The sequence below is a fragment of the Echinops telfairi genome, unplaced genomic scaffold, assembly GCF_000313985.2.
Source record: "Echinops telfairi isolate 266 unplaced genomic scaffold, ASM31398v2 ScPeMD7_7400;HRSCAF=8409, whole genome shotgun sequence".
NCBI classification, from domain to species: Eukaryota; Metazoa; Chordata; class Mammalia; order Afrosoricida; family Tenrecidae; genus Echinops; species Echinops telfairi.
Genome location: NW_022111300.1, coordinates 36,012,319 through 36,035,772, shown reverse-complemented (window position 1 = coordinate 36,035,772; position 23,454 = coordinate 36,012,319). Strand labels below are relative to the sequence as shown.

General features: G+C 47.0%; 2 protein-coding genes across 3 annotated transcripts in view; both read left to right on the top strand.

The window, feature by feature from the left end:
* Positions 1 to 23,454, top strand: part of DYM (dymeclin) — a 315,716-nt gene that overhangs the window by 173,483 nt on the left and 118,779 nt on the right. The gene's annotated exons all lie outside the window — the stretch shown is intronic.
* On the top strand, positions 745 to 1,746 carry LOC105978642 (glyceraldehyde-3-phosphate dehydrogenase-like). Its single transcript, XM_045296194.1, has one exon. The coding sequence runs from the start codon at positions 745 to 747 to the stop codon at positions 1,744 to 1,746; it is 1,002 nt and encodes a 333-aa protein (XP_045152129.1).

Here is a 23,454-nt window from a genome sequence, read left to right as displayed (position 1 = left end):
AAAAAAAATAAAAGAGAGAGAAAAAAATGGAGGTTAGAATTGAGTAGACAGAATATTCCTGATAATCCATAAAGTTTAAATGAACCCTCGAAATCTTACTGTTCTTTGAAGGTTCTTTAAACATAAATAATTAAGAAACTAAATAAAGGTAAGTCTATGAAAATCTGTTACTTTGTCAACATACGATAAAATACATTGTTAGAAAGCTGGACTCGGGTCTGTCTGTCTGAAGCATCGCTCTTGTCCTTGTGGTTTGTGGGGTCTTTAGCTGTTGCTGTCATAATCGACTTTGGTGAAGCACAACAGTATGAAATAACATTCTAGAACTATCTGTTGCATCATATTGAGCGTTTTCATATAGGAAGGCACCCGGGAGATTTTCTTTTTCATGCCAGTGCGACAGTGCAGGAACTGTGACTGTTTGGAATGGGAGCGCGCCAGACCACATGTACCTGTTCCCACGGTCCTCCAAGTTTAACGATGGAGGTCAGAGTCACATTTGGGGCTTTAGAGTCAGAGCTCTTGATATTCAAGTGCCTGTTGCTCAGTCTGTCAAAAAGGCTGATTCTGTTTTCTTAGTAAACTATAAAGCACATCAATGTTGCGTGCTTAATATATTCATTTTTTTAACTTAATTGGAAATCACAGACTAGTATAAAGTTTTCTTGGCTCTTTGCTCCTCCTCGTGCGACAGACAGCCGCCTCTCCCGTTCCCGTGCAGTCTCAGCCGCATCCCGAGACACGATGGTGAAGGTCGGAGTGAACGGATTTGGCCCCATTGGGCACCTGGTCACCAGGGCTGCTTTCAATTCTGGCAAAGTGGAAATTGTTGCCATCAATGACCCCTTCATTGATCTGCACTACATGGTCTACATGTTCCAGTATGATTCCACCCACGGCAAGTTCAATGGCACTCTCAAGGCTGAGAATGGGAAGCTTAACGTCAATGGGAAGGCCATCTCCATTTTCCAGGAGCGAGATCCCGCCAACATCAAATGGGCTGAGGCCGGTGCTGAGTATGTTGTAGAGTCCACTGGTGTCTTCACCACCGTAGAGAAGGCTGGGGCTCACTTGAAGGGCGGTGCCAAAAGGGTGATCATCTCTGCCCCTTCTGCTGATGCCCCCATGTTTGTGATGGGCGTGAACCACGAGAAGTATGATAACTCCCTCAAGATTGTCAGCAATGCCTCCTGCACCACCAACTGCTTAGCCCGCCTGGCCAAGGTCATCCATGACAATTTTGGCATCGTGGAAGGACTCATGACCACAGTCCATGCCATCACTGCCACCCAGAAGACTGTGGATGGCCCCTCTGGGAAACTCTGGCGTGATGGCCGTGGGGCTGCTCAGAACATCATCCCCGCATCTACTGGCGCTGCCAAGGCTGTGGGCAAGGTTATCCCGGAGCTGAATGGGAAACTGACTGGCGTGGCCTTCCGTGTCCCCACCCCCAATGTGTCCGTCGTGGATCTCACCTGCCGTCTGGAGAAAGCTGCCAAGTACAATGACATCAAGAAGGTGGTGAAGCAGGCAGCTGATGGTCCCCTAAAGGGCATCCTGGACTACACTGAGGACCAGGTTGTCTCCTGTGACTTCAACAGTGGGCCCCATGCTTCCACCTTTGATACTGGGGCTGGCATTGCCCTCAATGACCACTCTGTCAAGCTCATTTCCTGGTATGACAATGAATCTGGCTACAGCCACAGAGTGGTGGACCTCATGGTCCACATGGCCTCCAAGGAGTAAGAGCCCCCCTGGACCACCAGCCCAGCAACAGCACTAGAGGAAGAGAGGCCATCAGCTGCTGGGGAGTCTCTGCCCCTAATTCAATCCCCCAACACACTGAGAATATTTCATCCAGGCCCCTGAAGGAAGGGGAGGGGCTCAGAAAACTCGGCCTTGTCATGTACCATCAATAAAGTACACTATACCCAGCAAAAAAAAAAAGTTTTCTTTTACCCTTAAGTCAGATTCCCCATTTGCAGACGTGTTACTACATAAGCTTTAGCATGTGCTCCCTCACTCCTCTCGGTTTAGAAAACATATTGGAGAATATATTTGTGGACATGTGCATCTTTCCAACAACAACAACAATTTCTCAAAATCAATCAATATATATTACTGAAATCATATCATCTAATCTACAGTAATGCTTGGGGTAAAGTAGAGATTTGGTAAAAGAGGAGGACCCTCTGCTGGATGGATTTACACCACTGCTGCCACAGGGTGCTGGCATGTGGGACTGATGGTGAGGATGGTACAAGACTGGCAGCGTTTTGTTCTGGTGGGCATAGGGTAGCTGTGTGTCGGAACCCACAACACAGCACCTCAGAAGCCTCAGAGCTCCCCAAGCGCTCAGATTTCATCACTCGCTCCACCTGTTTTTCTAGAAAAAGAAAAGTACCCCAACCCCCACCCCATTGTCTAGGACCCAAGGGTATTTTCTGTCTTTCACAGTCCTCAAATTTTGAAGATATGATACGTGTATTTTGTAGAACACCTCTCATTTTGAATTCCTTTGATGCTTCATCCGGATTAGATTTGAAACAGTGCCCTGGTGATACCAGGGGATGCATGTCTTATTCACCCACCCACCCATCACTGATGATAATATGGATGGTGATCATCGTTTAAGGTGGTAGTGGATTACAGTCTACGCTTAGCACCGTTCCTACATGCTGTAGATACGAGATTTATTTGGTTGGCTGGGTGGCTGGTTGAGTGGATTTTTTGTCCATAGGACAAAAGTTTCTATATGTAGAAATCTGCCTATTTCAAGTCATTGGTTTGAGCTCATTAATGCATTTTAAAAAATTGTTTACTGCCTCTACAAACGTGAAACCGTTTTAGCATGGCTCTTAGAGACTGGTAGTCCAAGCATATACCAGTGTTTGGTCACCTTGTCAGCTTAATGTTGCCTCTTTCCCTTTGAAACTTGTTAGTTTGAAAGGCCACACCAGCGTGGCTGGTCCAGTAAGAAGAACAGTAGCAGTGATAGTTCCTCCTACTAGTATTTGATCTTGATGTTTATTTGTGTTGCAGTTTCTGGATCTGAAGCTTAATTTAAAGAGTTCAGATTCTACCCCCCAAGCTCCCCGACCCCCACCCCTCACCCCCGGTCAGTCAAGAACGGGAGTTTTCTGACTCCTGTTTCAGCCTGCGCGCTCTCAGAGCCTCTGCCGTGTTGCTGCAATAGCAGTGCCTCTCTGCCAGGAATGCGTCTGTAAGAGCGTGAAGAGGAAAGGGCGTGCGTCACTGCTCTACCAGCCATGGTTCATGTTTAACCAATGGCACCATCGTGTTGGGAACCGTTCCCTCTGCCAGTAGGGTGTTGTGTTTTTGTTTTAATATCTCTCTCTCCCCCACCCCCGCCCCTGCCCCCCGACCTCAGCTACTGAAGGTACTCAGAAAGCTTTGGGGACATGAAAGATGACTTATTTTTTTCAAAGGAAAACTCTCTCTGTTTGTCCCCCTTTGCCTTTGTCTTTCAGTTATACCTGCCGCCACTTGTGGAGATACGTTTCTATGTTGGACAAACTGTTTCCCCCACTCCACTGCGCTGCGCTCCGCGTTGCTTCTGGACCCCCAGTGACCATGGAGAGGATCCTTGGTCTTTAACTTGCTCTCACATTCTCAGATCCTGTGCTCCAGGCCATTCGCCTCTCTGTCCACTGCCTGCATGCTGCATGCGCCATGTGACTGAGGGGACATGTGCCTCTTAAATGTTCAAAGGGAAAAATAATCTATGTGAAATGATGCTTCACCATATCTGAAAATAATGGCGGGGATGTATTTCCTTGTAAATGCCATCGTCAGTGCTTTTCATGATGCTTCCTGCCAGGCACACTGGGAGAACATTGAGCACCTTTTTATATTTTCTTCCATTTGGAGGTCTTCTGATTTCGTTTGTAGCTGCTGGAGCACCCTGCCCGGCATGCCTATGGAATGGGCTCGCTCAACAGTTATTATTGGTGGCAAAGCGATCTTGAGTTCTCATTCCGGCTCTGCCAGCACATCAGAGAATTAGCTAGTTAGCTGCAAGACGCCACCTGTCCCTAGAGGGGTGGAGGCATATGCAGTCTGGCAGGTTGGCTCGACTGAAGCAGATCCTATCCTACCGGAGTCGTGCCTATCTTGCTCATTTTATTTACATACAGAGTACTTATCCAAGCAGCAAGTTGCCATGTGTCATGAATGAATGTAGATTATGCATGATGGTGGTGGGAAAGCCAAGGCAGAGACGAGCCACGGACCGCACATCGCAGAGCAGATCAGCACCTGCCGTGGGGCGTGCACCGTGCGGCAAGCAAGAGGTGCACAGGGACACTGCGGCAGCTGACATTTTTAGCGCGTGTTTTCTATACGTCAGAGCTGCTTTGTGCCAGCAGTACACTGTTGGCTAGAGAGAATGATCTGGAAGTCTCTACTGCCAGATGATGCAGGGGAGTCAGGGGGGAAACTCCATGACAACTGTAACCAGGAAATGGAACACATTCTGAATAAATCAGAGCTTTGAGGCTGCAGGAGCATTGGGAAGCCCCAGACCGCAGAGTGCAGCGACACGATGCTCCTTTGGTGATTCGGAAGAGAAAACCACGTAGCCTCTAAGTTGACAGCCTCATGATGATGTTCTTGGACCAGGCTCTTAGGGAGTCAACACAGATACATAGCTTCCAAGTCAGGAAGAGAAAAGGGAGTGCAAACGAAGAGTCAGAGACCACCTTAAGTTGCCACCAAAGATGGGCCCCGAGCACATGAAGGCCAGGGACTTGCCAGTGTCGGGTGTGGCGTGAGGGAGGGTCAGGTAAGTCCCAGGGACTGGACACAGCGCGTGGCTGGCGGCAGCGAATGGGGAGCGCTTTTGCTAATGGTGGACCCTCTACACGGGCAGCCTGAGTGGCCCTTCCGTATGTTCTGGTCTCTCCTGTTTTGTTCTTGGTGTATATATGTGCGCCCTGCCCATCCTCCCAGGCTGTCAGCCTCCAGGGCCTAGACACAGTGTCTTCTTCACTGTTCCACATGCCGGTGGCACTAGCCACATGTCTGGCCTGTGTTAACCCTCATGCATATGCTGTTAGCAGCCGGTGTCAGCATTTGCCAGCTGTGACAGAGGCCACTGTCTGCTTCCTGCTGAGTCACCGTCTGGCAGGAGCAGAGGGGAGAGAGAGCGCCGTGATCCACTGGGAAGATCGAAGGACGGGAAGGGAAAAGGAGGGAGACAGCAGGGAGAAGCGAAGTCAGAACTCGTGAACAGAGAGAAGACGGAGGCACTGTGCGGCCAAATCAAGGGCGGCTGCCAGACCCTCTCACTAGAGTCTGCCCTCGCTGCCCAAGCTGGGGGAGTCTTTCCTTGCCACGTCCTCTTTCCGCACCTCTACCTCTCCTGCGGCCACTTTGTCCCTTGTCCACTTCAGTTCCTTTCTCTTTTCCAGCTAGCAGTTTCTATGGTTCCCAGCTAAGGGTTAGGACACACTGTAAAGTGCTCCCGAGCACTAGACAGCCTTGAGGGCCCATCTGATGGACACACCCAGCTCTAATCGGACCAGGGAGTGGTGGTGGGAGACCACCAAAGGCCAGAGGAACTTCCTGGCATCTTTGTAATGCTACCCACTAGGAGGCTCTTCGTTCTCCCTGTCCTTCTCCTCCTCCCAGGCCTGTTACACCAGATGTGCTGTGTCTTGGTCTCCGCATGCCAGGTTCTGGACAGCAGTGAAGAAGGACTGTGTGTGCATCAATACTGTGTTGAGGTTAGGGGGCCGGGGCTCTAAGATCAAGACCTCTCCCGCACTGGCTTTTAATTCAAGACCCGCCACTACATGACATAAAGTTTCCTTTCTACTCTATAACTCAGGGCTTTACTTTATACCATAAAGTTAGACTCTATGAATTTGACCTAAGAGCATATTGATCATTGTTCAAAGCCAGCGCACCGTGGTTCGTATCACGCCGTACACCTCTCCCCAGACTTGGACGTTTGGCAGCCAAGTAGTTTGCATCCCATTGTTTGAACGTCCCCGTGTTCTGAGTGAAACGGAGGGTGCTGATTGCTCTTCTCCCATCTCTCTCAGCTGCTCCCGTCCTCTTGCTCTCAGGAGCTTTGAGATCAGCCCACAGGTGACAGGCCTTATTTCTGACTCCTCTAGAAATCAGATTTAGAATTGTGAGCAAGCACTTGGAATTGCTCTTGGAATTTGGAGTTCATTTTAGCGACGGCATGGAGTCAAATATTCTGACTGCTTAGAACTGTATGTCCAGTTTTAAGTTCTGCTTTCTTGGATTTCAGGGTGGAGTGGTGAGTAAGTTTTATGAGGAACGGGTGAAGTAAGAAAATACCAGTTTCCGTGACTCTTAAATGACTTGATTTTTACATATTTTGCTGATGTCAGAAGTACAACCCCGTGCGGTTTTATCTGGGCCGGAGACGAGGAATAAAGTGAAAACAACAACAAACAAACTCAATTCCATCATCAAGACCAGGAGAGATCACTGACGTGCAACCAAGCCAGTAGGATTTGAGCAGGAATTTTCTTCTCTCTGCCATGGAGTTCCTTCCACCTCATAGTGACTTTATAGGACTGGGTAGAACTGCCTCTCTCGGTGTTCACGGGTGTGGCTTTTCATGGGAGAGCAAAGCCTCATCTTTCTCCCTTGGAGCAGCTGGTGGCTTTGAACTGCTGACCTTGAAGTTAGCGGCCCGGCGTGTAACCACTACATCTCCAGGGCTCCTCGAGCAGGAATGTAAGGGATAGATAGTGTCAGAGTAGTAGAGTAGCTGTAGAAAACTCAAGCACAGAAATTTGTAAGTTTGTACGTAGGGGAGTAAATGATGTATCCGGGGCACAGTAAATAGGGTAGTTTGATAAATGCAGATTTAAATATGAGATTAATTGCTGCAGCATGTGATACTGCATATCGTTCGAGGCCAGGGGGCCTTGCATGCCAGTCTAAGACGTTTGTGTTTTGCTCTGTTTTATGTATGTGCCTGGGTGTGTGTGGTTATCTGCCAGCAGCTGGGTGTTGGTATTTTTGAGCACAGGCGGGGCACAGCCCAACCGCTCGTTATCTGTGGAGTGCGTTCAGAGGAGAGAGAGGATAGAATGCTGTAGGTGACAGACCAACAGACTGCTAACGAGATGAACAAAGAAGGCATGGATGAACATGAGCTTTGAAAGGAAGCGAATAGGACATAATACCGAAATGATGTGACATGACCTTAGACTGTTTGTAAGCGCCTCCAACATGACTCCAGTGCAGGGGTCCTCAAACTGCGGCCCACCAAAGACATTTACCCTGCCTGCCGGGTGTTTTTGCCTGTTTTTTTATTTGTTTGTTTTTTACTTCAAAATAGGATATGTGCAGTGTGTATAGTGTCCATGTGTGCAGAGTATACATCAGGCCCTCCCTCGGGTCTGAGGGACAGTGAACTGGCCCCTGTTTAAAAAGTTTGAGGACCCTGCTCCAACGCATGTAATTGATTCTTCTCAGTCAGCACTGCAAGTGCATCTATATCTCCTGTGGGGCTTATGTTTTATGCTGCAAGATGGTGCTAGAGATTGTGTTATCTCTGGTACTCAATATTTAGAAGCTTTGCATAATCCAGTAAAAGGATAATTCTTCTAGAGCAAAGCCTTTTAAAACTCTTTTTTTTAAAAGAAAAACAGCTGACGTTTTACTCAGAGCGTTTTAAAACTCTTTAGCTATTTAAAAATTTGCTTTAAAATATTGAAGATATTTTAAGTATTTTAAAATATTTAAGATAGGGCTGTAATAACCAGCCCTAGATTATTTTCCAATAGTATATTACACCCATAACATAAAGAATGGTAGAAAATAGTTCATTTGTATAAAGAAATAGGATAGAAATAGCTATGAAAGTCATTAAAAATGTTAATATTGTGAAATTTATCCAACAGAAAGGATTTAACCTAAGGAAAGAATTCTTGTATAGAATAAAGTAATGGTGAGATAAATTATATCCTATTAACTCAATGGAATATTACAGTACAAATTCTATAAAGAAAACTCTAGGAACAGAATGTTTGCTAGACTAAGTGAAAAAATGATGTAAAATTATATCTTGCTATTAAAACCGTGTATAATAAAATTAGGTGTATGGACAAAAACTAGATAACAAAGGAAGGTGATTATAGAGTATTATTTTTTAAATGTGTGACTTCCCTTTTTTATAATTTTAGATGCTACTTTTAGGAATTTTATAAATTATTCTAATTAAATGATAAGGTTTCCCCCTCCCCTTTTTATTCTTCCTCCCAGTCCAACTTAAATGTCTATCTTTTCTTTTCCTCCCAACACCCTGTAGGGCCCTGCTGCTCCTGGCAAAGAGCGGCAGTGGTTGGTGGAGTGACTGGAGAGCACGCAGCCAGCGTCTCAAAAAATCTCTCCCTTGGCTTACTGAAGGATTTTCACAACTACTTCAATATCTAAGCTATAGTGATCTCAAATGTAGGAGTATTTTCACCCATTTCAAATGCCTTTGGTACGGTTTTGTTTGTTCTTAAATTGCATACGATGCCTCTTGTGTTGATTTGCAGGCTTGCACCTGCAGTCCAAAGCAAACAGTGTTCTAAAGGGTTTTCTCAAGAGAGTTGTTTTTCGTGTGTTTGTGCTCTTTGTAGTTGCTGCGCTGGTCTCACCGTAGAGTACCGTACTAGTCACTGAGTCTGTAATGAGTAAATATTCGAAGCTGGAGTCATAATTTTTCGTGTCTATAATGCTGTCTTAATAATTCTATTGTGGCTGTGTGCTTTATTGATTCTTGGGCCATTTCTGTGGCATGAAATGAAATGTATTCTCCCACTTAAACCATTATGGTTTCCTTTTGAATTACATATTCACTACTTGATCCTGTCATCGAGCTTATATTTCATTTTCTTTAATGTGCTCAGTCTTGGAGATTTATCACTCTAAGATTCAGTGCAGTGTAAGTTAAAGCAGGCCCTACATTTTGACAAAAAAGTGTCAGCAAGGAAGAAAAGCAGTGAGAAAAATGTTTTCTTTTAACTCACGCTTCTAACTTGTTATGCTTTGTGTTTCTGTTGTTAAAGGGATGATAGGGGCGGTTGTTGCTGAGCATCCAGAGAAGAGGTGGGGGACAAACTTGGCACACGGTCAGTGGTCTTTACTTGACTGTCGTGCTGGGCTGGGTATACACGTCTAGGCTCACTCCTCTCACACTCTTTCCCCTCCCCTCCACCTCCCATCCTTTTGCCCATTTCCCCGTAGGCTCTGGTTATTTGCGTTGTTGTTGTTGAACATTAGAATTCCTTAAGGCTTATACTTAAGGGTCTCTCCTCTTTTTACTGACACTCTTACCGCCGTCATTTCCACCCATTCCCATGATTTTACCTATCATTTATGTGCCAACCCTCCCTCCATCTCTAACGCTGCAGTCCGTGATTCACTGCCAGGACGTCAGCACCCCCACTCATCCCTGGTGTGCCACCCCCTCCCAGGTCAGCCCTGGCACCGTCTGCACGTCTTGCCCTCCCTCGGTCCCCTGTCCGGGGTAAGTGATGGCGACATCCAGCCTTGCTTAATCTGCCTCCCTTCACTGACCTCCCAACCTGCCCCCCTCCTTCAAACCATCCCGTCCCATCCCACACAAAGGAGGCTTTCTAAAGCCTCCAGTCTAATCTCTGCTCTTCCAGTCTCAGCACTCCCACTCCGATCTCTCGTTCCTCGTCTAGCACGCCGAGATCTTCGCATAGTGTCAGTCTGATTGTGTGTCCCCTTGCTCAAAACCCAGCAAGACTGCCCCTTGCCCTTGGGCTGGTGCATTCTCTGGCCACACCTAAGTCTGGTCTTTCCCAGGACTTGTCACTTGCTCCTCCTTGTCACGGCTGTCACATCCCCAGACAAGTCTCCCCATCAACTGTTGTCCTTGGTGGTTTGTTTTCTACTGCGTAGACTCCTGTTTCTCCTGACCGCTCTCTCAGACTAGAGTGTAAGCGCCATGGGGGGGGGTGGTGGAGTGTGTGTGTGTAACCACCAGTACACAGCACCGAGTGCAATGAGAACTTCAAAAAGTTTTTAGGAAAATGGAGCTAAAAGCTACTAGAATTTTCCCCTGAACGTTTTGAAGACCCTTTGTTGTCTGGGTACTAAACAGGCCTCTATCTTCAGTGTCTGACTGGATTAGTTTAGTTTCTTGGATTTTGCTTTGTACAGATTTAGCTCCATCTAATGGTAACCACTTCCTGGCGAGTGTCTTGGCTGGAAGCAGGAAGATGTCAGTCCTCTCACTATGCTCCTTCGTTGTTAAACTGGCGCTCGAGATCCGAGCGCGTCCTTAGAGACTGGAGTGTTGGGGCGTCATCGTCGCAGACAGTGTTTGCCTAGACAGACAGTGAAGCTGCCTGGCAAGGCAAGCTCCTTCACTCTTGTTTAATATATGGAATTTCATTGCATTTTCATTTATATTTTTTATCTCTCGTTCACTTTTTGAATCATCAGGGTAATAGCAACATGCTTTAAGAGTACAAAGATCATATTTTATCTGTGGCCCTAGCCAAGCAGAAGAAACTCAGGAAAGAGAAAAACATTAAATTTTGCCTCTTGAAAATTTAAACACACTACTGAAAATAATTTGAAACCAGAGAAGTTTTATCAGATTTGACCAAAAAAAGGAGGAAAAAAAGTTTTCCTTTGGCAGAAATCAATTACGGCGCTTCTGGTGTGGTGGTGGTGGTGGTAGTGGTGGTAGGAGTAGGTTTCAGAAATCCAAAAAAGAAAATAGATCACTGCACGTATCACAGGTTTTGTTAGCATTCTTTTTCACTCAAAATTACATCGCAGAGAAGCAAAATAAAGATATCTACTATACCTATTTGGAAAGTCTCAGAAAGATCGTTTTAGTGGTATATCACAACTATGTTGGCAACATGTGTTAAAGACCAAAGCTCCAGTAGTAAAACTCACCCAGAGGAATGGCACACTCACCTGCCATGGGGCCGTGCTGTGGAAGAAGGTTACCAAGTAATGGCGCACCATGCACTGTTCAAATGGAAGAAACGTAGCTTAAGTTAACTGCTGACATCTAACAAAAATTGTTTTGAACAAAGTAAATCGGAGACAAATAGCATGAGATTTTTGGCACACAGAAACAAAGGGAAAATGGATAACATCTTAGGAAAGAATGGACGAAATTGATATTTGATCAGAAAACGGTAGTGGGTCTATAAGGATCTGGGCCAGTCTTATGTAGCGTATGGGTGTAACCAGAGCCCCTGAAGCTGTGTGTTCGAATAAGAAGGGGCCCTGTGCAGTGAGGCTCAGGCATGGGGGACTGGAGCCGATACAACATCCCCACAGTGGATGCTGTTCCCCTCGGGCCGCCGTCTGCAGGGGATTTCACATACATCTTCAGACATGTGGACTGGCGGAACTACTTTTCATGGAAATATTACTAAATGTCTAACCGACTTAAATATACAGGGTTTCCCGAATATGGAAGCAAAGCGATTCCACCCACTCTACATGCCTTGGCACGTCATGATGCCAGCCCTTACATTTGTTTGACTTCCAGCATGGAAATGGGCAGGGATGTAAATCAGAAGTTAATGTTTCACTTACTGGCACAAAGGAACTAAATCATCATGCTCCTGAGTAGAAAGGTAACTCCTCCACCATTTGGCCACCGTGTAGGATTGACATCCATCCTAGTCCTGCTCCTCTAAGTCAAGTTGACAACGAAATGATGTATTTCTATGTTGCAAAAGCTGAGGGAAGGGGAGGAAAATACAGAGGTGCTTTGGCAGCGAGCGTACAGCATGCTACAAGTGGATTCCAGCTCTGTGGTCAAAGCTGCATCCTCGTGGGTGTTCACGGGACTGACTCTCTCAGACCAAGAGTTCTCCCCTTCTGCCCACATGATGCTCAGTGAATGAGGCTCTGTCGCTGAGACTTCCACTTTTTAAAAATTTCATAGATGTACTAATTTTGGCTCATTTCTGCTGCACTGTGAAGTGTCTGTCTTACAGATTGGAGCAGGGGTGGGAATTGAAGAGTCAGGGCTTCTCTTTGGCATTTTCCATGGGCAAGCTCACATTGATCTGAGCCTGGAATCAGCCGTGTTCCAAGTGGTCCCTTGTTTTGCACAATTCTACAGGCCAGCTCTCACTGTAAGATGCAGCTCATTAAAAATTAATTTTTAAATGAACCTAATATGTAGTCTATAGATTTCTCTTAAAGACAGCATTTTAGAGAGTCCACATACAAATGTTTCCTTTACTCTGTATCAGACACAGTTCTAATTATCAATAATTCTCTTTTAAACCTTTGAAAATTTATAGAAAAATTCCATTATTTTTGCATTCCATTTTCCCACAAATTCTTTGAAGCCCGCATTATTATCTCTATTATATGTTTAAGGAATCTGATACATAGACTAAGGAACTTGCTAAAACATGACGAAGGCTGTGTTGATACTAGAAACCCCTTTAACCTGACACTTCCTCCCGAGAAGACTATCCCAAGACAGTATGCTTTCGGTAGGTAACTCCGTCCCCAGCATCATTTCAGCCCATCTTCAAGCCACTACAAACCTGTGTATTTTCAACTATATTGGTGTCTAAATTCTTAAACTTCTTATATTCTTTACCCACTCACAATTTCACTTATAAGTAGTGAGTTAGTTAATTGTGCCAGCCTGGCCGAAAAACACATGTGGGGCTAATTGAAAGGCGGAGGGATAAATCGGTGGTGAGCCTCACCTTTCTAGTTCTTGGGACTCTTGTTTTGTGATGGTTGCACCGGGTACAGCTGCCTTAGCTCCCTGCTTCAGCTTGCAAGATTGACTTCCTACAAGACATCCCCAAGGAGAAGCTACATGGACCTATCCCGATGCAGCCCTGTGTGCTGGAGCAGCCGTGTGGAGACCCCTGCTAGTGCTGAGATGCTTATTCATTCACTGACTCAGCTTTCCTCCTGCAGTCGGCATCATTGCCTCTGTTTTGTGAGGTGGAGGACTTTGTGGACTGGTGTTGGATTAATGGGTTAATGTTGGACTTATGGGCTTAGGCAGCATTGGGTTGGGATGTTTTCGTGATGCACATTTTCTTTACATAAAACTCTCTCTGTTACATAAGTTGCTGTGGATTTGTTTCTCCAAAGTACCCAGACTAATACAAGTAGTTTGTAAAACAGATTGTCATTCAAAATGGAAGTGTCAAATTTAGAATTCAGAACTGTATTAATTTCCTGGTTGTCTCCAATCTACTGGGGCCATTTAATTTGACTTTTGCTCTCTGACTCTGCAGCACCTCCCACTTTCCAAAGCCGTTATTCCTTTACAATTATTCACAGGGAAACCCTAGTGGCTCTTTGGTTAAGCGCTCTGCCACAGCCAGGAGCTCAGTGAGGCGCTGCCCAGGAGCAGGAGGTGCCAGTCTTTGAAGCCCTCTGGACAGTTCTCTGCCCTCTAGCTTGCTCTGAGTCAGAACCGACTCAGTCCAGTTAGGGTTGGTTTTGGTGTCTGACTTGGGCGTCAATCTTTGATAGATTTCTTTCTTTTCAAACTGAATAGTGAATGTGAGCTATCTCCAAACAGGTTTCACAGAAACCACGAAAGAAGCATTTCCCAGCGCACTTTTAATGAAACCCAAAAGATCCATTTTGCGTTCTGTTCACCACCAGGCAGAAATAAATGTAAAACAGAGCAGCAACTAGTAAGTGATTATAATTTACTATGGTGACTAATAGTCTTACAGCTTCCTTGCCCTTTGCCTCTGTTTAGTGAGTAACAACCGGGTATGCCTCTAACCCGAAACACAACACACACATACACACACACACACACACACACACACACACAGCTTTCCTGAGGATCTAGTTTAATTAGAAGTATAGTTACTATTCATATAGGTAATTTTCTACAAGTAACATTTATAATGACTTGTAAAAATGTTGGTTGTTTTAAATTCGGATTTTCGTGCTTATGTTGATTCTTTTCATTTCTTTTCCTGCGTTTATTGTCAAGTAGCATGTGCTATTATAATAAACCTCTAGACCAGTGGTTCCCAACCTTCCTCATGCCACAGCCCTTTCATACACTTCCTCAGGTTGTGGTGACCCCCAACCATAAAATTATCTTCATTGCTACTTCATCACTGTCATTTTGCTACTGTGATGAATCGCAATGTAAATTATCTGCTATGCAGGATGTATTAGGTGGCCCCTGTGAAAGGGTCCTTCGCCCCCCAAAGGGGTCACAACCCACTGGTTGAGAACCGCTGCTCTAGGAAGTTCAAGAGCAGTGTAAGTCCTCAGAGTTGAGCATGTGCTTTCTGCAGCCTAGCGTGCAGTGGTTGTAGCGTTGGCAACTCAGGCAGAGCGAGCAGTTTGCATCCGGTCCCTGTGGTCTTTGCTCCGGGGTTCTCGCGGTACTGCCCTTCGGCCCTAAACTTCCAAACTACATCTAAAGGCGGTAACAGAACAAGGCACAACAATATGTTCCATCAGGCCTTTTCTGTAGAGTATTAGGAAGTGAAGAAAAGTTAACAAATACATGTTAAAATAATTGGACGAACAGTGCACAGTTTGCCTAGGTAAATTTATTTGAGCACGTTCATTGAGAGGAGCATGTGTGGCGATACTTCTCACCGCTGACCTGGTGGTACAATAGCCTCTGGCCTCCTCAGACAGCATCGTGGACTAAGTACCTGTCAGGAAAACGCAGTGCACAGTCTCCTGCTCTGCGGTTGCTTCATCGTTGCTACGTCGTCATGTCTTACCTGACTGTCCTAATGTGGAGGGCGGGCGATTGAGGAGACCATTCGGGTTGACATCCAGTCTGAAAGCCTCAGCTCAGGCAGCGCTCACTCTTTCATACTCCACTCCAGAGCCGCAGTCACTAAACAGCAAGTGCCCAGTTCACCACGTTGAGCCTCGTACACGGCTGGGGTATCGCCCAGAGTGTGCGGAATTTCCTGTCCCCATGGGTGTTAAGAGAGATCTTGTCTCCCCGCCCTGCCTGGTGTGGCCCACCCCTTCCTCCTGGTGGAGAGAGATGGTCATGGTCACCATAGCCTGTCTGTGCACTGACTCTGTATCGACCGACAGCTGGGGTGTCGCTGAAAATGACCACCTGCGCTGGACCCATTGGGGGAAGCAAAGAGCCTAGACTGCAAAGGTGCCAGCGGAGCTCACCCATCGGCGCCCACGACCGTGGCGTTAACCTCTTGGTCTACTCCCCCTTTGCTCTCAGTGCCCCCGCTCTAGTGAACTGGTCTGGCAGGTGCCAAGTATGGATTACCTGTCTGCAGAACTGTCTGGGGAACAAGGCATGACAGCAGGAAGCATTTCTCCCGGTATCTTCTGAATATAATGGTTGGACTTTGTTGTTGAGTTTTGTTTGTTTTGTTTTATTTTTTAGCAAAAGCCCTTCTATATCAAACACTTTCTTTGGTTGAATTCAGGGTCCCCGATGGTGCTGTAGGGTAACTGTGATGGCTGACTTGCACAAACAATGCTTGGTTCAAACCCACCAGCCACTGCATGGAAGACAAGGCTGTCTGGTCTTGTAAAGAACCAAGTTGATGACAATAGATTTGGGGCGTGCGTGCGTGCGTGCGTGCGTGGCAGCACAGTGGGATAAGTGTTGGATGGCTAACCCCAGGATTGGTGGTTCAAACCTACCAGCCACTCTGTGGGAGAGAGATGAGATTGTCTGGTCCTGTACAAGTTTGGCCCTGTGTCCTGGTGCTACTCTGTCTTCTGAGTCAGCAGAAATGAGTTGATGGCAATGGGTTTGATTTGCTACATTTGTAAGGAAATTCGGCGGTTCAAATAGTCAGTGTGTTGTGCTGCTCACCAGCAGGGCAGCGGGTTGAGCCCACCCAGGGGCACTGCCGAAGAAAGGGCTAGCAATCTGCTTCCCAGCTGGTTTGGTTTGGGGGTTTTGTTAATTTCCTCTTTATTTGTAATTAACGCTAAGAATCCTACTTTCACTTCTGAAGTGTTCAGGGATTCACATTCTTTTTCATGTGACTCAGTGTGGGGTGAACCTCATAGTAGCGTAATGCCGATCAAAAACATTTCAGATTTGCCCCTTAAAAAAGCTATGAAGCTGGTGGGTTCAGCCCGTAAATAGGACAGGTGGGTGGGTGACACCAGGTAGGCACGCTCACCAAAGTGACTTTTAAAAAGTGATCTGAGGGCAGACATTTGGTGGATTAGTAGGTTGTTCCGAGCATAGGGGTGCATGAAAGAAGAGCTAGGTGAGAGTGGGCGACAGAGACAAAGGGTGCATTTAGGAGACAAGAATGGAGCAAGGGCAGGGTGTGGGAGGAGCCATCCCGAGAGGAGAAAAACGTCCAGGGAGCCAGCACTGGGATCGGAAGGGGTGCGGTGAGCAGGTACTCCCCCCACCCCCGGGACCGGAGAAGGGAAGCTGCCTTCAAAAACATTTCAGATTTGCCCCTTAAAAAAGCTATGAAGCTGATGGGTTCAGCCCGTAAATAGGACAGGTGGGTGGGTGACACCAGGTAGGCTCGCTCACCAAAGTGACTTTTAAAAACATACCATAACAATGTGGTATGTTTCATGGTTTCCGAAGAATGATGGTGAACGGGCGGACCGACACGAAGAGACTGGTCTGCGGGTGACCCGACCTTGACTCGGATCATGTGCCCTTCTCTGCCAGGTGGCTCTCGAACGCGGGAGCCATGCACCTTCGGCTGGCAGTCGAGATTCACACCAGAGACAGCTGTGTTTGGCTTGTTTTTGAAAAGCTGTTTGTTGCCATCCTAACAGTTAACTGTCGAGAGAGCCGATGGCCCAGAGCCTTCCTCCTAGGATGGCAGTCTGCAGTTGGGATTGACGGGTGGTGTTCTCTCGGGCCCCTGTGCAGGAGTTTTAATATCCGTTATCTCACCCAGCCGTCCCGACGACTCTGATGAAGAACTGTCACGTCGACCTCGCTCCAGGTGCGGACACGGAGCCTCAGAGAAGTTGCGGGCCGGGTTCACACAGCTCCTAAGGATTAGGTGACCAGACAGTCCCGATTTTTAACAATTTTTCCCGCATCCTGCGGCGTTTTAAAAAAGTCCTGATTTTTTGAAAGAATGTATGACAAGTTAGGGTATATGGTTTTCAGCTGCCGTGTGGCTCTTTCGCCAGGATATGACTTTTATCAATGGTGTGCTGCTTTGTCCCGCTTTACCAATGTTAAAATCTGGTCACCTTACCTAAGGAGAGGAGCTGGCACCCCAACTTTGCTATCTGCCTTTGTCCAAAAGAGCAAAAACAAGGTTCTTTTTATCTTCACTTTCAGGTGGAAGACCAGTAATGACCGTACATACTGTATGACGCTAGTCACAGAGCCCCTGGTATCAGATTGTTCTGCCATTAAATTGGCAAGGTGAAGGCTGTCGCTTTAACACTTGTTCCTAAATTCTGTGAGGCGGGCTGCCGTCTCTTTCTGCACCGGTGCCACTGCCAGGTGCCTCATTTGGGATTGAGAACCCTGTTCGTTAACACTCGTTTCCCATCGTACCTACCCAAACCGTACTCACTGCCAGTCAGGCAGTGCCGGCTCTGACCCTGGAGGGTGGGCTAGAACTGCCCCTGGCGATTTCTGAGACTGTTTAACGCTGCTTTGTGAGAGTAGAAAGTGTTCGCTTTCTCCTGCGGAGCAAACGACTGACCTTGAGTTTGGCAGCCCAGTGCAGAGCTAGTGCGTGCCTGCCCGTGAAAATAACTTGTCTCTAACCACGGAACAGGACTCAGCACTTGTGTCCGTAGTTATCTGTTTCCCAAAGGAGCACAGCATTTGAAGCTTTGCTTTGAATGAAAATTGCCCTTGATTTAGATAACAACTTCTCTTCCCCACAAAGATGGGCTTGTGTACGCTCCCTTGACAAACAGTTACTTTCTGTCTGAGTAGATTCGATTCTGGAAGCACCGCCTGTGTCTGTCTAAAGAGGGTGCTTGTCAGATTAGCTCAGTATTTTCTGTTTTCCCCATAGCAAACTACTTGACAAATACTTAAGCAAGGCTGTCACACAAAGAGAAATCAGAATTAAATACTTAAGTACTAAGGGTTGATGAACACACATGGCATAGATCAGGTGGCTCACTCTACTAAAAGTAAGGAAAGTCACATCTCCCCCAATATTAACTTACAAAAAAGTTCAAGGTTTTAGTAAAGTACCTTTTGCCCTAAGTAGGAGAGGCCGGTGGTGGTGCTGGTGGTACTATGACCTCTGCTGAGTGAAGAATGAGCGAAATGCCAGGGTCGTTAAGGGCAGGGGAAGTCATAGAACCTTGATGTCAAACCAACAAACCTTGGGCACATGATTGCCCTCACATTCCTTCTCTGTACAGTAAAGTTAGTATTACCTACCTTTCCAGTAAATTCTGTGAAGTCCTACCCCTGTGCTTGGTATGTTTCCAGGCACTCTGTGGGTGGCAGCTGTCACATCACCTTCACCATCAGCAGCAAAGACAAGCTCCGTCCCGTTGCGTCAATGTTGGTTTATAGTGACCCTGTAGGACAGGGTAGAGTTGCCGCGAAAGCCTCTTCCTTCTGCCTCGGGTAGTTTCAAACTGCTGGCCTTGCAGTTAGAAACCCAACACTTAGCCACTTTGCCACCAGGGCTCCTCCAACAATATAACGTGGCCGTTCTTACTGACCTGGAGATCATTAAGGATTGGCTTGACTGCGTGGTAGCCACATCCAAGTATTCCGAGCTTGTGAGCAAATGGTAGAAGCAGCCCATGGGGGGATCTTAAGTACTCGTCCTGTTAGGGCACTACAGTGGGTTACTTGAGCTGGGCACTCTCCACAAAAGTTGGGAATATGGACACTTGGAGCCTCTTAGGTCTGCCCTGAACACTGGTGTCCGACGTCCTTGTCCGTATTGTGAAGAGTCTGTGCGTAACTCGGAGACTGCAGGCGTTAGGGTCGCAAACGATCCCACATAGCCACAAAACAGTACAGCGCGGTCTTATATTGCAGACACTGAGGTCACGGTGAAGTGGAAGGAGGCCAGGATGGCTGTCTCCTGCCCCCTCTGTGACTCTGTCAAGTTGTGGCCTCTCTAGTTGCTGGCCTCTCCTCCCCCATCCATCAATACGGAAGCTGGGTTGCAGCTTTAAGATCCCACATATACCAGCGTTTTCCACTAAGGAAGCCCCGGTGGCACTGTGCGTTAAGCAGCGGGCCACAAACCGCGAAGTCATTGGTTCAGATCCCCCAGCCGCGTTCCTCGAGAGAAGAATGGTTTTATTTGCTCATGTGAAGATCTGTGTTCTCAGAAGTGTAAATCTATTGGAGGGTCGCTGTGGGTCAGGGTGGACTCGCTGGCAGTGGAGGGCGAGGGGCACCTCTTCCCCCGCAGCATCTGGGGACTGGTTTGTGCAGCACAGCTCCCAAGAAAAGGATGGAGGGCAGCGACAGAGCCAGCAGGGGGCGCACAAGACATGGCTCTCTGTGGGACTCTCGGGAGAATACGAAATTTTAATGTGGGTGAACATTAACCACAGTTCTAAAAACACTAGATTGTGCCCTATCAGGTTCTGCTCAACTGGCTTTAAGCTCTCATTTTATCTTGACCTGAGTAGCATTTTCACAACTCCTGACAGAATTTTAGGTCTCCAATAATTGGTACTTATAGGGTTGTACTCTCAAAGAACATTCAATCCTTGATCATGCGTGAGGCGCACCAAGGTTTATGTTCTGAGTCATTAAATTATTTTAGTCAGAAACAACTTTATCACATCAGAAATTCACTGGTTCGCATCATAAGGGCCACTGTGGCTTCAGATAGGGCGGAAGTTGAAGTGCTACTTCAATGATAATCTGATTTACCAGTCTCGCCAAGAATTGTGGGGCTTGGTGTATTTTTCAATTAACACAAGCATGCTCCCTGAAGGCTTTCCTCACAGGACATTGTTAGGCTGTTCTGGATGGAAACCTTGCTGCTGCAGATGTTCTTGAGTGTTTGAAGGACAGAGCCTTACACACGGTGGGCGTTTTCCGTCTTGCTGCGGGGCTGCCAGTCTGCATCTGCATTGTTGGACCAAGCAGGGACAGCGGTCCAAGTGCTTCAGCCTCGGGGGTGGGCACTGGGGCTGCTCTTAGATTTTCTTACACAGTCCCATGCCGACTCCCCCTCATCTTATTTGTTCCTTTAGTTATCTAGAAGTTTTAGCTGGTGAAGCTTAAGAGTTAAGCTCGTAGCTTTTTTTTTTTTAACACCAATAACCATTTTTTATTCATAGAAATCTTTCTTTGCTTGTGGTTTGGATCTATGTCTTAAGAAGTGGGGGAAAGGAGGGCAGCTTTTGTATTTCAGGATGAGTCACAGGAGGGCTGGGTTTCCTATAAATTACTATCAGTAGAGATTTACTTTCTTGGGGTTTTTTTTCTAACAGGTTATTTCAGAACTTGAGCTCAGAGGGTGTTTCATTCCCCACTAATCAGTCAGTGAGCACAGAAAACGAACCAAACTCCTGCTGTCAAGTCCATTCCAACTCTCCCCGAACGGAGGAGAATTCCCCCGGGGTCGGAGACTTGAACTCTCTATCGGCGTAGAAAGCTTCCTCTTTCTCTGGAGGAGTAGCTAGTGGTTTCAAACTGCTAACGTTGTGGCTAACCCATTTTGGAACCCTCAATGCCATCAGGACTCCAGTCAGTAGATACCTTTTTTTTTGCTAATTGAACTCGAAGCCCTGGAAGCAAAGTGGGTTACACATTAGGCTGCCAACTTCACAGCTGGTGGTTCAAACCCACCAGCCACTTCTCAGGAGAAAAATGAGGCCTATCTGCTACCATAAAGATTTACAGCCTCCAAAACCCAATACAGGGTCACTATAAATTGGAATCACTTGATGGAGGTGGGTTTTGGACTAAGTCGTATGGTGGAATGACAAGATTGTGGCTGTATGAAACCGAACCATTGACTTTTTTCCCCTCTGGCTGCCAGAGCACCTGCTGCCAACGTGAATGACACAGTCACTAGCCAGTCCAGGAAGTTCATGACCAACTACTACTTCAGGGGGAAACAGCCTCCATGCCTTTCACCCTGTATGATTTTTTTTTTAATTCAGGGAGCAAATGTATGCAGCCGTCTTAGGCGTGACCCAACACCTTGAAGGGATGCATCTCTGGGCCTGGGAGTGTAGTGTCGGAGGATGCCCAGGTCAGGCAGCCTACCCTAATCCACAAAGACATGTCTGTCCTGCCTTCTGCCAAGCCATCCCCTCCCCCAAAATATTTTTGAATCGTGATGAGGTTACTGTGATTCTTCATTCCTGTGAGCTCCTCAGAGACTGGTTATATTTACTAAACTTGATAGGGTTAAGCAAAAGCAATCCCACATTCTACTTGGAAGCCTAAACCAAGGTCCAGCACCTGCAGAATGATCTACCTTAGAAATGGTACTGTCAAGGCGTTGTTGGATGCTAGAGACTTTTCCAACATCATCCGCCTCGGTGTCCTGTTTCTTGTGAGCGTTGTACCGCATGGCATGAAGTAGACTTGCTTTTTGGGGTACATTTCCTCTGAGAGGAAGTTTCTTTACACCCAGGAAGTCTCTATGGCCTGTGATAATAACCTCCACCCTGTTCATCCGGGCTCCTCTTGTGCTCCCCGTGAGAGATGGATCATTTTATTAAATACTAAATTAGTACCGTAAAATATTATTTGAATCTCAGTCATTGTCATACCGCACTATGGAGTATTTTAAAGAAATGACTCGGTATGTCACCCATTTGCCATGCAGTTTCCTCAGGGGACAGAGAAGGACAAATGTAAAGAAACCCTGTCTCTTTTATTGACAGAACATGTGTAATAAATATAGATGAGAAAGTAGTACAAAATGTCCAATAAGTTTGATGACTTACAATTCCACATTAACTGTATGATATTTGGGAGTTTTGTTACAGTTTTATAAGTGATGTTGTCCATGAAATCGGTATAAAAGTAAGATAAAATTCAGGGTATGTATATTTTCCATTTTGAAATAACTTAGCAATTTTTCAGTTTAGCCCTACTTGTGTAGTGACACGGTGGGTTAAGTGCTACCCTGCTGACTGTAGGCATGGCCGGCAGACCAACCCCGTAGCTGCTCCTGAGGAAGACAGAGGCGACAGTCTGCTCCCACAGCTGTCTGTCCCAGAAGCCCTGGGAAGCAGCTCTGCTCTGCCCAGCGGTCGCTTTGCATCAGGGCCCACTCCACGGCGGAGGGTGGTATGATCTGGGCATCCTGGGGCATCCTTGCTAAATAGCATTTATGACCAAATTTAGTGAAAATCAGAAAAGTCTACCCACTTTGGAAAATTTGTATTTTTCCGCTTTGAGAACTTTCTTGAAATAATCCTTGAATGATGGCCTCTTCTCATTCCACTTCCTCAGGTAGTCGGATGTTAGCTAGAGCTTGTGGACGGGTTCTCTGCAACTGCTCGGCTGCGTCGTCTTCTTTGTCGCTCTGGGAGAGTGCCTCAGACTCATTACCCAGCCCTCTGTTGGGATTTTCTATTCTCAGTGCTCTCTCGTTTTGCTCTCGGAGATTCCTGACAGGCCCTGCTCCTCGTTTCCATGCCGCAGTCTCTTTCCTCTGCTCCCTGAGCGTCGTAGCGGGAGCGTTTTGGAAGTTTTTCCTCCTTCCTGCTTCTTCTCGGTTCCATCCAGGGTTCTCTCGGACTCTCCTCCGGCCCGTTTGTCATTGGAGTGGTGCTCTGGTGGCCCCTGGCCAAGGGGCCCTCCATAGACGTGGCACACTGGAGAACTGATTGGAAGCTGGGTGTACGTGGGTTGGGCTTCCTTACTGAGTATTCCAACTGGGCTGGTTCTCGGGGCGTTTTCAAGGATCGCTGCCTGTGGTTTCTTTTGTGCCGCACTTCTCCGTCTCTGGTGAGTGGAATCCGCACTAAGAGCCCCGCTGGGCACACAGATGGGACTGGTGGCATCTTCTGCGCTGACTGGGCCACAGAGGCTGAGTTTCTGTCATTGTCCGGAGTTTTCCTTAATCCCGCTCTGTGTGCCGTACTCCTGCGAGGAGAGCTGCCCCTGGCTGGGGGAGGGAGCGAAGAGAACCAGACCTCCAGTCGCCTTGTATGGGACTTCGCCTGCACCTGGGCTCGAACACCAGGCGATTCTAAGCTTCCACCTTTCTGGGGTGCCCGGTTATTCATGGGTTAACTCCCGGACCCCCTCAGTCCCTCCTTTCTCCAGTCACATCTCCTTTCCATCTGTGCCGCTCACAGAGTTTTCTTGACATTCTGGTTGTATGTTCGTGCCGCCGTGGTCGTCTGGTGCCTCTGAGACGATTCGAACTTGTTCACCAGTAGAACTGCCCCGTCGAGTTTTCGTGGTGGTCCTCTGTAGGAAGCTATTGGCGTGGCCTTTCTCTTGTAGAGCCGCTGGGTGGGTGTGAAGAACTACAGACTCTTCCAATGAGTAACCACCAGGACTCCTGTGGCTACACGCTTCCA

Coding starts and splice junctions, on each gene's coding strand:
- LOC105978642 (XM_045296194.1), top strand. CDS start 745: ATGGTGAAGGTCGGAGTGAACGGATTTGGCCCCATTGGGCACCTGGTC.